Here is a 14,833-nt window from a genome sequence, read left to right as displayed (position 1 = left end):
AATACATACATACACACACATATATATATATACATATATATATATGAGGATTTATCACAGTGAATAAATTTCTTCTTTGTGATAGTGTCAGAATTCTTCTTGTGTTTAATATAAATGACCAGAGTAAAGCAGTCAATTTCGGTTTCTAGAGACAACATAATACAGTATGGGCTGTTTGTAACTCTGAGATCCTCTTTGCCTATTGCTTCTCTTTGGAAACATTGCACATTGAAAGCACAGAGTCCATTTCATGGCTAACTGAATGTGACTGAGTTATTGCACTATGAAGTAGGCAGCTGGGCTGTCCTTGTCCTTCTGATCACCTCCTGTGTTTCGGGGTATTTATATAGAGAACATACAGGTTTGAAAACTAGCTAAGGGCAGGAAAGTGCTCACCTGTGTCCAGAACTATGGTGGGCACCTCTGTGGTTTTTACCAGACGCTCAGCTGTCAAAGAATTTCAGATCCCTGCAGACGTCTGTTTTGAGACGTGCAGGAGAAATTGACTTCTCAGAACCTGGGAAGCGATGCTTTGCTCATTGGTAGGGACCCGCTGCTTCACGGCAGAGGGTCTGCTGAAACTTTACTCCTTCCCGTTTCCCCTCCACTTACAGTTCTTTTCCTTGGCTTGTTTTCAAGGTGTTCTTTGCAGAAGATGTGGGTTCAAACAAAGGTGCCATCATTGGACTCATGGTGGGCGGCGTTGTCATAGCAACAGTGATTGTCATCACCTTGGTGATGCTGAAGAAGAAACAGTACACATCCATCCATCATGGCGTGGTGGAGGTAGGTAGACCTGAAGGGTTGTTGGCAAGGATGAGTCAAAGGAAGGACGTACAGGCAAGGAAGCATCCTGAACACTGGCCTAGGCACCACCTGAGAGAAAAACAGTATTCCTCCATGGTGCTCAGGTTCCAGCTATGTCTTACTGTGGTTTTCATCCATTCCAGGTTACTATGAATTTAATGAACACTCACTAACAGTTTATGTTGTTACTTTAACTTATAATTTATAATGAAATTGACCAAAACAAGAGTAATTATAATGCTCAACTTTAAGGAGAAAAAAGTACGTTTTTCCTTAAATAACAAAAACAATATCAAAAGTCAGAAAGGGTAATTAAGAAGGGTAGGTGTTTACTTTTTGACAAAAATATTAAAAACTAGATGTTCATTCCTGGTTTTTGTTTGTTTTGCTTGGGCCCTTAAGTAATCTGGTCTTTGAGTAGAACCAGCTTATTACAAATAACCTTGTTAATTAACCATTACTAATGTTTAGCAATGACTCTTACTATTGCTGTGAAACACTGAGATAGGAAAGATGTATACCGAGGCCCCCACAATGTATGTGCTAGACAGATAGTCTTTCTACCTACAGGCCAGCCAAGGAGGGATGTTTAGTACAGAAGTCGATTTATGTCATCAAAACGTGCAGGGTTCAAATGCAGCTACTTCCACTCCCGATGTGGGGAAGAAAGAGCAAAAGGCAGGACACATTCACAAACGAGATCTTTCTATGAATTTAAGGAACACTTGTGGTGATAGAGAACTCTTAAGGCCTCACTGTGTGTGTAACTTTTAGATAGTTAATAGTGTAGGTGTTCTAGAACTGAAAGAGCTCTGGCCAAACCCATGTCATTTTGTAGATGAGAGAAAACTAAATCTAATAAAAAGATTGGCACTGCACCGAACTTAGTATGGCCCAGGCTCCCCCATACAATGGGTGTCGCTTTCTATCGGAGGCCCGTGTTAAGCATCTCAGTAAACCCAGAGAAAGTGCCCCAAGCCATCCTTTATCATCCGAGGGTAGGGATCATTTAGTAAACTCCAGTGAAGGAGAGCCAGAATTCTCACTTTCATCAGATTTTAGCATCTCCTCAGCTTGTTCCTGGGGAAGCTCATGGGATTGTTGTAGGTTTTAATTTCTTGGTTTTGCTGATGTGGACAGACTAAAGACCAGTGTCTTGGGTGAGACCCAGGAAACTGTGGTCTTTTGACCTGAATATTTTACAAACTAGAGTATAAATGCATGTTTTTCAAGACAAGCGGTAACCCTGGGTCTGGAGGCATACTCAGGCAGTAGAGTGTTTGCCTCACAAGCGTAAGGACCTGAGAGTGAATCTATAATACCCCCTCCATAAAAGACACAGCAGTGAATGCGTATGATGCCAGCACTGGGGGAAGAGAGAAAGGTGAACCTGAGAGGTTGCTGGAATCGTCAAGCTCCAGGTTCAGGGAGAGGCCCTGTGTCAAAAAACAAAGTGGAGAGCATTGAGGAAGACACCTGACCTCAACCTTTGGCCTTTGCACATGTATGTACACAGAACGTGTACACACACACATGCTCAGATAGCCAAATTTGGGATTTTGCTCTTTCTATAGTAAACCTAAGTTTGTCCTTCAAACACTGACAAACATTATTTCTGATACATCTTTCTCCTGTTTCTAGAAATCTGTTTTTATTTTAACTTCAGTCCCCTATTGGCATATGTGAATGATTCAAAAACTCCTATGAATTTCATTAATAGAATTCTGTTTAGATGGTCTTAAATTGGTGACTCTGTCCAGGGTGGGACTTCCTGTCTGAAACATGTCTGTCAAATGCCCATCTTGATGCCGCAGCTAGAGCCTCTCTCCACTTGCTATGGCTGCCATAGAGAGTACCACAGACTGAGTGGATTACACAACAAAAGTGCCTTTTTCTGCCAGTGATAGAACTTACAAGTCTGTGATCTCAGGGTCGGCAGCATTGGTTTCATCAGATGCCTCCATCCTTGCTTTCTAAATATCTGTCCTAAATATCTGTCTTGCTAAGGTCCTCACATGGTTTCCCACAGCTCTTACTGTGTCCTGATCCCGTCCTCTAAGGTACCAGTCATAACTGGGCTACAGTCCACCCTCACGGCTTTGTAGTTGCTGCTTTCAGCTTTGGCATCCTATCTTCTAATGCAGCTACAATCTGAAGACTTTGATAAGGACACAATGATGCCCAGGAAAGCTGCACAAAAAAAGCGATGCTTCCACCAGAACTCTGTTCCTGCTGATAGATGAAAATCCCCCACAGGCTTCAGCGCTAACACATAGTACTAATGCTGCTTCCTTTGAGTTGCTTTCTGAGCAGGCCTTGAGTTGCAGAAATGATACCTCTCCCCACCAGGAAAACCAAGTCTCTAAGCACCCTTCCTGCAGCCTGGGCCAAGTGTTTCTTTTTGTCAGTTAGCAATAGATGGCTCTTCAGAATGACATAGGAAAGAGGTTGACATGCTGATCAGATTCTAAGGAACCGGAAATCATTCTCTGAGCTGGGGCATCCCAGGGGAAGATTGCTGTTCAGTGTGTCCAAATGGTGTCTTCTTGGATACGTAGAAATGGCCTGAATTTTCTCTTGATTCCCTCTAGAGTCTTTTTGTCCTAGAGAAGGATGCTGAGGAGAGTCTGAAAACTCCCTTTCCCTTTTAGAGCCTATGTTTTTGTCCAGCTCTGGTTTTGCGTCTGCATTTGGCCAGAGGGTTGAAATAGAACTTGCTTGTTCTGTTGCCCCTATCCGTTGCCCTTGGGGAGGTGTCATTTAGCTGAAATGGTAGGAACAGGCCACCAAGAGTTGCTGTTCAGCCTGGGATACCAGTAGTGAGACACACTGCCTGGGTTTCACACTCAAGGCCCCTTTGCTAGTGCCTAGAGTGTGCACTGCATGTTTGTGATCCTCCCCTGCCTAACTTACGGGCGCTGTTCACACTCAGTAACCGTGTGTACACAGCCAGGGGTCGAGCCAACTGCAGAGCAAAATTATTTTGGGAAAACAATGCATCTAAATGTGAATAGCTCATTCACTAAATAATCACTGCAGCAACTATTTGCATTTAGATAGTATTTGGAATTATAAGTCATAGTCATCTGGGGGCACTTAAAGAATACAGGAGAATGTGTGTAGGTTATATGCAAATGCCAGGCTTTATTAGGTAAGGAACTTCATCCTTCATCTTTGGCTTTGGAGCCAACCTCCTGTGTATGTAAGCAACCCTCTATGTGGAAATAGCTTTATTCCTAGCGCTGGTTAATTTCCTTCGCGGATGAGTAGACCTGCCTCAGTAAGAACAAAACAGAGTAATGAGTGGATCCAGTGTCCTGATAACTCGAGACATCACCATTGTATTTCACACCACCAGGGCATGATGGGAGCATGTGCTTCCAAAGCAGCTCTGTTCTTTTAATGAGAGACTCCCCTGGGTCACAGAGGTAACAAGCCCAGGAAAATCATGGCGGGAGAGCGGACATGCAAACAAGCCTAGTGCCTTTTATTGACACAGTAGATAGTCATCAGAAATGAGCAGTTGGTTTTAGTTTATTACAAAGTAGGAAATAAATATTGACTTAATGATTTGCTTAGCGTGACGCCGGAGATTCATTCTACCAGGTATGTCTCCTGATGTGGTAACTGGCACTAGTCATGACGTCATGGCCCTTGAGTGTAATGCTTCCTAAACAGGCCTGAGATTCAGTCTGCTACTGGTGGCAGAACATCCTCATGCCACCCCCGTTACCCATCTCTGCACTGAGGTTCATTGTCAGCGATGTTGGAAATGTACGTATGGACCATCGATCTTCAGTACCCCCAGAGAGAAATTTCAGCTCAAATAACATGAAGCCACACTGTCTCTTTATTGTAGAATGTAAAGAAACTCTGCCGGTCCCGGCTCCGAGGAAGACACTGCACCTCCCTGCTCCCATACCCCCAGTCATTTCCTCAATGACCCAAATAAGAAAAGTTGTTTATTTAACTTTTCACGGAATCATGCCAAATGACCTTTCTCCTGAGGATTGTGTTGTCAAACTGGTGACATCATAGAAGCGTGACCTTGGAGGTCCTTTCTTCCTGGGAACATGGGTGCAAGGGCAGCCACCAACCTGGGGAGTCAGATCACTCAGAGAGACTTGGGGTTAAATGAGAAGCAAACTTCTGGTTTACAGATGGCTTCCAGGCAGCAGCAAGAGGAGGAACTGGAAGGGCAAAAGAAAACATCCAAGGTGATTTTAAAGAACTAAGCAAGGAGGTCCTGAGCCCACCTGCAGAAATACTATGACTGTAACTAAGCTACCTAGATAGGGACGGAACCATAATTACAAAAATGAACACGCTCAGGATTGGACAGAAAGTCAGCACGGGAAGGCGTGGAAAGAGTAGGAAAGTGGCCTGGCAAGAGCGGAAGAGTCCTCAGCCAGGCGGCGGCGTTGGCGCACACCTCCCAGGACTCAGGAGGCAGAGGCAAGCGGATCTCTGTGAGTTCAAGGCCAGCCTGGGCTACAAAGCAAGTTCTGAGACAGCCAGAGCTGTTACACAGAGAAACCCTGTCTCGAAAAACAGACAAGCAAAAATAATAAAAATAGTCTAAGTGTCCTCTTGGGGAATGTCGGGGGGGGGAGGGATTTAGGTCCAGTGATGCAGTGCTTGCCTGGCATGCACTGGGTTCAGTCTTCAGCACGTTGATTCTGCTTCTTCAAGGTGTTTGTGCTGGATAGGCTCAGCTTTACAGCGTCATCATCGCCAGTGACCATTGAAGCCACGTGCTGTCCAAACGACAGAATCCTATACCTAAAGCCAGGCTCACTGCTGATCAGTCCCTCTCTTGTTTAGTCCAGACATCCAGGGAGAGAATGTTCATTAGTGTGATGCCCATATTTTCTTCTCCAACAAGGAGATATTCCTTCCCTGAAAGAGGAGATTCCTTCCCCCGTCTCATGCTGTGGTATCGTTCCTTCTAGAACTCTACCACCAACTCCAGCTGCCTCAGCTCAGTGTTGATTGACGGAAACAGTATTAGGATGTCCACGCCATATCTGGTGATAAAGGGATTGGCACGGTGCCTGTGGTAGCTTTGCCAGTGAGGAAGGGATTAAGGACCCTTGCTATGAGGAAGGTTCACCCCTGCTCTGTTTAGCTGGAGATTTCCCTGCAGACATGACTATTCGCTTCCAGCATTCAAGAGGACTGGGGATTAAAAGATACCATTTAGACTCCTCTCCTCGGGTGCCGTTTGTAAGAGCAATTCCTTCGGACGCTCAGAGCACTGTAAACACTGAGAGCCAAGCTGCCCCATAGCAGGAATCCTGAACACTTCTGCTTCCCAACAGCAAGGGGCATCAAGGATTAATACATAAAACAAACCAAGAAAAAAGAGGGAATTGAGATGCCAGGCCTGAGCCCTGGGTCTCTGGCGGGGTTCCCTTGAGCATTTGCTCTGGAGTTTGAAGAGAGGAAACTAAATAACTGTATTAAACGGGCAGGTGTTCCGCAGTTCTTGGAAAATGCAAATTACTGTCGACAGGCAGTGTGAGGGCTGCAGCTCCTCCTCGAGGTATATATTCTAACACCCAGCTGTTGTGTGCGTTTCTCTGTACTGAGAAACAGCAGCTTCGTGCTTAATCTCCAAAGGAAGATTTATTTTTAATTCCCTTATTAGGAATCTCAATTATGGGGTAATACAAAGGGTGGGGGGATGCCCAAATTAAAATGACACATGATGGCAGACAGGCTGGTCCCTACCAGGCAGACTTCAAGAGTGACTGAATGCCCCACTTTGGGAGTTAATCTGTAGGGAGAAGACATTTGAACTAGCAAGCCTGTGGCCAATTACACAATTGCCAATTAAATCAAGGTGACCTCATTTGTTGACAACAGTGCAGACCGCAGGAAACTGGAAGAGATGGGAGAACACACTTGTGTGTTAGTCCCCAAGGGCAGTGATGCTAGGCATCCATTTGAGCAGTGTTGTCTTTGAGTGCTGGCTCTAAGGTAGCAGCACCTGTTCTAGGAGGAAACACCCAGATCCCTGGAATAACCTAGGGACAAGGGTGCAGGCTGCTCTCACGGGAGGGAAGAAGGGAGCAGCTCCCATCTGAAAAGAAGTCGGGGACAATAAGCAGAAGGAGCTGCCTGTGCAGGAGAGCTTGGAAGTTCCTATTCCCACTGCTTATGTGTCATGAAGTCTGTCTCATGCCCAGGCTAAAAGAAGTCACTGGTTCTGTGAGATGGGATCTCATAGTGGCTATGAAGGATTTAATGTCTATGAGGCTCTCCATCTGAGATGTATCTTAGGTGGGGCTAGTCATGACCTATCTATGTAGGTCCATCCATAGTCATGAGTTGGAGTACGGCCACTAGTTAGTTCCCGGACGCTTAGCCCCAAAATAATCACATAGAAACTGTATTAATTAAAACACTGCTTGTCCCATTAGCTCTAGCTTCTTATTGGCTACCTCTTACATATTAATTTAACCCATCTCCATTAATCTGTGTATCTCCACGTGGCTGTGGCTTACTGGCTAAAATTCCAGCATCTATCTCTGGTGGGGCTACATGGCTTCTCTCTGACTCCACCCTCTTTCTCCTTGCCTACCTCTATTCTTTTGCCCTGTCAGGCCAAGGCAGCTTCTTTATTCACCTATGGTATTCACAGCATACAGAGGGGAATCCCACATCAGTCACGACCCATCTATGTAGGTCCATCCACACACACCTGGTAGCTCAGCATTGACACCACGTGCTCTCTGACTTTGTTTCCCCTGCAGTGAGACACACTGGCAGTATCGGAGAAAAAAACACTGGGTAAATTGCCAGATGTCACTTGGCAATGCTCAGCAATGAGAAATGGGATCCACCTGAGGTTGCAAGGTCAATTCAGTCTTGGACAGAATAAGAAAGATCCCTTTGAAATACGGCCCCTAGAAGATGCCTTAACTTTTCTGGGTAAAACATGCTTTATTCTGTGTGCATCTGAACAAATTCTCTTCATTGCCCAGTGGCTTCACAGAGGCTGGGCTCCTTTTAATTCAGCAGACTTAAGCAAGCACCTCCCCTTCTCCTCACGGGGAGAAGCAGTGCAGTATGGAAACAAGAACAGCCATTAGCTACCATAAAAAGATAAAGTGCCCTGCACGGTCTGCAGAGACTGTCAGCCTGCGTGGCTCTGAGAGACAATGGCTGAGGGAAAGCATGTTTATAATGCTGACCTATCTTACAGATGAACCCCAAGGTAATAACTAACAGAATCCCTGTGATGGTTTAGCTGGCTGTAGTTCCTACGCATCTTAGGATTCAGGGGTGTGGGGAGTATGTGTGTGTGTCTGTGTGTGTCCATGCGTGCAGCTCTGGCCCTAAATCTGACCTCCAGCATTGCAAATTATATACGTGTAAGTATGTTAACAAGACATATATAAAATATGTGTGTTATATATAATATGTAAGTCAGCATTTCTCTACATGGATTTCCTTTTTCATGTCAGGTGATACCCCCTTTTATGCATATGTTATCACTTTAATTAGTAGGTTCTCAGAACTCTCTAACATTTCTACAGATATAAACTCATATTGAAAGTCAGAAGATACTCGGAACCACAGAGAGCTGAGTATTCTATTCTGCACGGAACTAAGTGCCACAACCAGTGCCCTCCGTGTGATACTGCTTCTAGCTCACCAGCCCTTGTCTTCAGTGTTCGCTATTTGTTTCAGCCAGGGGTCCCTGCGCAAACTCGCGTCAAGCTTATCAGCACCACCTAGCGGCTAGATGCAGCATCGGCATAAGCCTTTGACTCGGCCATATGGGGTCAGAAGTTGAGGGAGAACGAGGGTATTGCCGCGCTCCCTTAAAGTGTTGGTGTATTGTAAACTCGAGTCTCGTACTTGCTTTCTAGGTTGACGCCGCGGTGACCCCGGAGGAGCGCCACCTCTCCAAAATGCAGCAGAATGGATACGAGAATCCAACCTACAAGTTCTTTGAGCAGATGCAGAACTAGACCACCGCCACAGCAGCAGCCTCTGAACTTGGACAGCAAAACCATTGCTTCACTACCCATCGGTGTTCATTTATAAAATAACGTGGGAAGAAACAAGCCCTTCTGTTTTCTTTACTCATCATTGCCTTTTGACAGCCGTGCTGTAGCACGAGTAGATGCCTGAACTTGAATTAATATACAAATCAGTAATGTATTCTCTTTCTCTCTTTACATTCTGGTCTCTACACTACATTATTAATGGGTTTTGTGTACTGTAAAAAAAAATTAGCTGTATCAAACTAGTGCATGAATAGATTCTCTCCTGATTATTTATCAGACACATAGCCCCTTAGCCCGTTGTATATTATTCTTGTGGTTTGTGACCCAATTAACTCCTACTTGAAATACGCTTTAAAAATCGATGGGGGATGCTTTGTGTGAGCGTGGGCGTTTAGCTGCTTCTCTTGTCTAAGCATTCTTTTCCTGGTCACTATGCATTTTAAACATTTTTAAGTATTCCAAATGATTTTAGAAAATTTTTTTTTCCATGATTGCATTTTACTGTACAGATTGCTGCTTCTGCTCTCTTTGTGGCATAGGATGCGAGGATCCACATTGATTTCTTTGTGCCTGTTTCATGTGCACACATTAGGCATTGAGAATTTGAACTTTTTTTTTGTCCATGTATCTTTGGATCTTTGATAAAAAATAAAAAAAAATCCCTGTTCATCGTAAGCACTTTTACGGGTTGGGGGGAGGGAGTCTTCTGCTGGTCTCAAATTACCAAGAATTCTCCAAAACTAATTTTCTGCAGGATGATTGTACAGAACCATTGCTTATGCCATGATAGCTTTCTACACTGTATTACATAAATAAATTAAAGAAAATAACTCCAGGCAAGACTCTCTTTTTTTATATATAACGGTGATTGTGGACATTGAGTAGTGAAAGTACCGTGGGGTGTGAGAGAACGAGGCTGGCTCCATTGTATTTCCAGTCTGAAACACTTCAACAGTGCTACGAGACAGTGCACACCAAGAAGAGAAGGAGGAAGTAGAGAGGCCACCGAGACAGCGCCTCTAAGCATTCTACAATTTGTTTAAAATGGTGTTTTCATGAAACTAAATATGTTGTCAGAGGGGCACCATCGTACCGGTGTGGTTCTGTGGCCTTAATACAGGAAAGAGGGCTTGTTTTATTCCTTGACTTTCTTGACATGGTACCCCACTGTATTAGTCATCTTCTGTTGCTGGGACAAAAGCTACTAATGGGAGAAAGGGTTTATTGTGGGTCCAGGAGAAAAGAGTCCATCCTGACTGGGGGAGCATAGTGGCAGCAGCCTGAGGAAGAGATGTCTTCACCCCAGAGTGACAAAAGCAGGCAATAAGAGACAAAGACAGAGGTAGAGCAGGAGAAAGAAGGGGAAGGGAGCAAAGGAGGGGTAAGGGTTTTGTCTCAGAGGGACAAAGAACTGCCTCTGGATAGAGAGGAGACAGGAATAGCCCATAGGAAAATGGCAGTTTACAGAGGTAAAAGGGCAAACCCGTGTTAGGATGAGGTGTTTAATTTTGAATGGATAGATTAATTAGGGCAGTCACAGGTGGCTTTTGGTTGCTAGTCTTCAATACTTTGGTAATATTGAAGTAGTGAGCCTCAGGAGGCTGTAACTAAATAAGAGGGTAGAACTTGGTGGCTAGCTCCCTCATCTAGGAGTCTGGAGAGATGCTCAGCAGTTAAGATCACTGACTACTCTTCCAGGAGACCCAGGTTCTATTCCCAGCACATGAATGGAAGCTCACAAAGGACAGTAGTGTCTTCTTTTGGCCTCCCTAAGCAATGTGTGCATTGGTACACACATGTAGTCAAAACACTCATACACATAAAATAAGACTAAATTTAAAAGAAATATTTATTTTATAAACATATTGACAAAGACTGTCAGGCTTTCCAACATAGCTATATTATTATTTTTCCTTTTCCTTTCTTGAATTCTTTTGACTCAATATCTTTTCAATCTGTTTCTCAAATGTTTGTAATTCTATGTAGGCTTTGAGATTGAGTGTGTGTGCGTGCGTGAGAGAGAGAGAGAGAGAAAGAGAGAGAGAGACTGATTTTCCTCTATCCCATTTTAGAACAAAAGATACTCCCTTGAGAGTTAAAATTCTATGTTCTGCATAAACATACCCCCATTTAATAAGCCATAAAAGTTTAGATGCTGGACTCTCCTGAAGTTTCTGACTCGCCTATCTCCTCTCCACGCTGAGTTAATAAATAATCCCATGAGAAGTATTCTTTCTCATTCATATATGTAAAGCAATAGTTAAACCTAGACCATTCCTCTGAGTTAGGAGCCTAGGTTCTTGGTTTTGCTTTACTTGCTTGCATCACTACTCTAAGGATGCCTATAAACTATGGAACACATAGCTTGGGGAAGGAAAAAGGGCCCTCCGTCCAGCCACTACTCAGAGATGAGTACCGCAAACGGTTCAGTGTGTGCTGCTTTAATTCATTCAGATTACTCGAACAGCATGCATGAGCTGGGTTGTTTACAAACAGCAGAAATATTTCCCAAAGCTGGAGAGTCAAAGAGCTGGAATGTTCAGTGCCTGGTGATGGCCTAATTTCTAGTCGTGTACTCGTATGTTGGAAGTTAGCATCCCTCTCGGGCTTCAGTCATTTGACAGTAGTCCCATTCATGAGAACTCCACACTTAGGACCTAACCAGTTCCCACAGACTGCCTCTAGATACCATCAACCTAAGGATCAGAGTAGCATGGGACTTAGGGAAGGACATGTGCATTCAAATGACAGCATTTCCTTTCTACTAGTTTTAAGCTGTGTGTATTCACATCACTTGCCACTATTTCATATTTTGGGTCCACATCACTTGCTCTAACATGTGTTCATGTTCACAACAACAACTGAAAGTTTTCATAAACATATTTAATAACTTTGTGTGACTATTTATTTTCTTTTGGGAAAATTTTGTTACAAATATTACTTGAAACAGTATCTTTGAAAGCAAATCATTGCTTTCTTGGTGTTTAGTGACAGATTTAGTATCTACTTCAAGAATGTTGCATCATAGGTTGGGTAGACAGCTCAATGGTTAAGAGCACTCACTGCTCTTGCAGAGAACCTGTGTTCAGTTCCCAACACCCACGTGAGTGCTCACAACCATCTGTAACTCTAGTTAAAAGGGATATGATGTTTCCTTCTGCTACCTGTGAATACTAGGCATGCACACGGTTCACATACACACATGGAGACAAACACTGATACATATAAAATGAAAATATATATACTTTCAAAAAGAAAAAAAGAATGCTGAGTCTTGAGGCAGGTTCAAGCTCCACTGGGTCTCAGTTTTCTCATTTGTGAAATAAGATAATAATAGGATCTTCTAGAGTAGTTGTAAAGATTAATTTTATTTATTTACAGTGTTTAGGATGATAGTGTCAAAGAGAAATACAACAAAAAATGAAATAAAAGGGTATCTTATGTAGAATTCCAAATTGGTTTCCAAAATAAAGAAGTCCCTTTCTCATTAGTGGTAAATAAGAGTATCTCTGCAGTGCCTCTAGAACTAAGAGGAACTTGAGTAACATGTGGGTCACCAAGAGCAAATGATAAAAAGACTAATTTTTGACGATTTTGATACGTTCTGAGTCAGTTCTCTTCCCTTGCCTCCTCCTTCCCCGCAAACATTTTAAGGGTCCTACAGTGGTAGGAAAATTGAGTACAAATCATTTATGGAATAGCAGCGCTTTCATTATTTCATCGACTATACTTGCAGCTCATATCAGAAAATGGAGCCCCACAGTGGTGATTAAAGAAACAAATGCTACTCTCCAGCAGCTAACCCTTTCTGGGGCCAACCAGCACCTCATTTCAAACATTACTTTACTTGACAAGGCTTTACAGTAATTTCAAGAATAAACGACTCTCGTTGCTAATAAGTTTCCTTGAGCAATCAAGTTTTCCTTGTTTGTACAAGCACTGCCTTCCCGCGAACTGAGTTCTTTCTAAGCAGAACTCTGTTTCTCTAAGCTAGGAAGCTTTCTTAGTGCTCACAAACTCCAAACTCCTTCCTTTAGTTGGAGAGATGGCCACTCCTGCCTCCATATTTTTCGTGCATTGAAAACAATTAGTGAGGACCACTATGTGCCCTCAGAGAAGGTCTTAGACTAGGAATGCGTCCATCTAGAAGAGGAGCAGCATGTGGGCCTACTCTTGACACCTTGCAAATTAAGTCTCTGTCTAATCACCAACACTCTAAACAGTAGCTGAAGCAATTGTGTTTTTCTTTTGACTCAAAGCAGATTGGGCAGAGCTCTATAGGAATGATTGTGTCTCTTCTACAAGACACTAACAGAGCAAGTTTATTTTAGTTAATTCCCCCATGGTAATTTCCAAATACCTGACAAAAGCAATGTAAGAAAACATTTGTCTGTGGTTCAAGAGTCTAGTTGCCTGAGTGTGAAGCCGCTGGTCATGCTGCGTCTGCAGTGAGGAAGAAGAGAGAGATAAATGCTGGGTTCAGCTCACTTCTTTATGTTCAGACTGCAACCTCTGAATGGTACCTCCCATGGTTAGGTTAACTCTTCCCATCCCAATTAACTCAGTCTAGAAACAGGGAGTTTGCCCTTAGCTCATGCATGTTGTCATGTGGCTTGAGCCCTCTCCTAGCATGCTGGCTCAGCTCCAAAGGCAAACATGCTGAAGAGATACAGAAACTACATCCTTGTATGCTCTTGACTTGGAAATTCCTCAACATCACTTCTCTCCTGCCCATTTGGTATGAAAGATAGTATGAAAGACCTGCCTGTGGATCAAAGGGAAGAGACACAGGCTCTGGCTCTGGATAAGAAAGATGACAAAGAACCTTAAAATATATAACAAAAAAGACCACATTAAGACTATCCACATAGCCTGTTAACCCACACGTCACTTGAGCAGTCAAGCATACCTAACCTGCAATGAAGGAGTGCCTTGATTCCCTCGAACAGGACAATTGCTGTCTACGTCCTCCAGTCTGGACCCATTTCCTGAGCTCCAGATTCCCAACTGCCTGCTGCCATCTCCATTTGAATATTTCTGAGACATCACAGCCAACAACAGACTCCAGATGTCTTGTTCTCCCTCCTTTCTCCCTCCATAATCAACAACTCAATTCTTCCAGACGCTGAAGACAGAAACAAAACTGCTGCCCATTATCCATTCGTCTTATGCCCTGTCTCCTTGATAAAATGTCAATCATTGTGATGGTTTTGCCTGTCCATGCTTCTTAAAATTAAACTGCTTGCAACCAAAGCATTTCTTTCCCTCTGTTTTTTTTTGGGGGGGGTCCGCTCTTTGGGTCACATCTATTTCTCTCTCCTATATTGCCCTCTCTTTTTCCAAGGCCTTTTCTTTCACTATACAACCCCATGAATGTAGGGTTTTTATTTGTTTTCTTCTAGGATGTATCCCGAGTACTCAGGATGGCTTTCAGCATGAAGGTGGCTAAGTGTATGTTTGAGGAATATATGAATGATTCTAAGTTGGTGCACTTTAAAAATCAGCACAAAGAAGTGATCAGAAGGTGAAAAAAAATGAGAAAGAGAATTACCTCGATTACATACAAATGTAGATAGAAACTAGAAAGAAAAGTAACATAACCATGTATTGTGTCTTGCTTTCTCAAGATCTATTCATGGAACAAAGAGTTTTAAGTGCTCTGATCTGCTAAGTGCACCTATAAAACAATGTCTATGTCCATTTCCTATGTGGGTCTGAAGGAGGTGGGTTGGGAGGGCCTGGCAGACAACAGAGACTGCCAAAGAAGCTTGTGCAGGAAAAGCAAAGCTCCTAAACTGCCTGTTTTAACTACAGGCAGCTCCCATTTCACAGCAAGCCACAGAGTCCTAACAATGAGAAAAGGAAAGAAACCGTTTGATGAAAATTATACCTATTACTGAAGGATTTTACTTCAGCTTAGAAATTATGATAAATGCTTTGGTGAATTACACAGGACCCTGAAACATAGCTACTTAATGGGAAAGAGAAAAATGACAAGCTCGAAG

General features: G+C 43.3%; 1 protein-coding gene across 6 annotated transcripts in view; it reads left to right on the top strand.

The window, feature by feature from the left end:
- App (amyloid beta precursor protein) overlaps positions 1 to 9,663 on the top strand; it is a 223,101-nt gene extending 213,438 nt beyond the window's left edge. For all 6 annotated transcript variants that reach the window (XM_075959214.1, XM_075959223.1, XM_075959211.1 and 3 more), the window contains 2 exons: positions 640 to 786; positions 8,688 to 9,663. In XM_075959214.1, the coding sequence (XP_075815329.1) occupies positions 640 to 786; positions 8,688 to 8,789 (249 nt within the window). In that variant the 3' untranslated portion in view covers positions 8,790 to 9,663. The remainder of the gene's footprint in view (positions 1 to 639; positions 787 to 8,687) is intronic.
- Positions 9,664 to 14,833: the final 5,170 nt, after the last annotated feature.

This window comes from Microtus pennsylvanicus, chromosome 1 (genome assembly GCF_037038515.1).
Source record: "Microtus pennsylvanicus isolate mMicPen1 chromosome 1, mMicPen1.hap1, whole genome shotgun sequence".
Lineage (NCBI taxonomy): Eukaryota > Metazoa > Chordata > Mammalia > Rodentia > Cricetidae > Microtus > Microtus pennsylvanicus.
The sequence above is the reverse complement of the archived record's forward strand: the minus strand, read 5'-3'. Positions and strand labels throughout refer to the sequence as shown.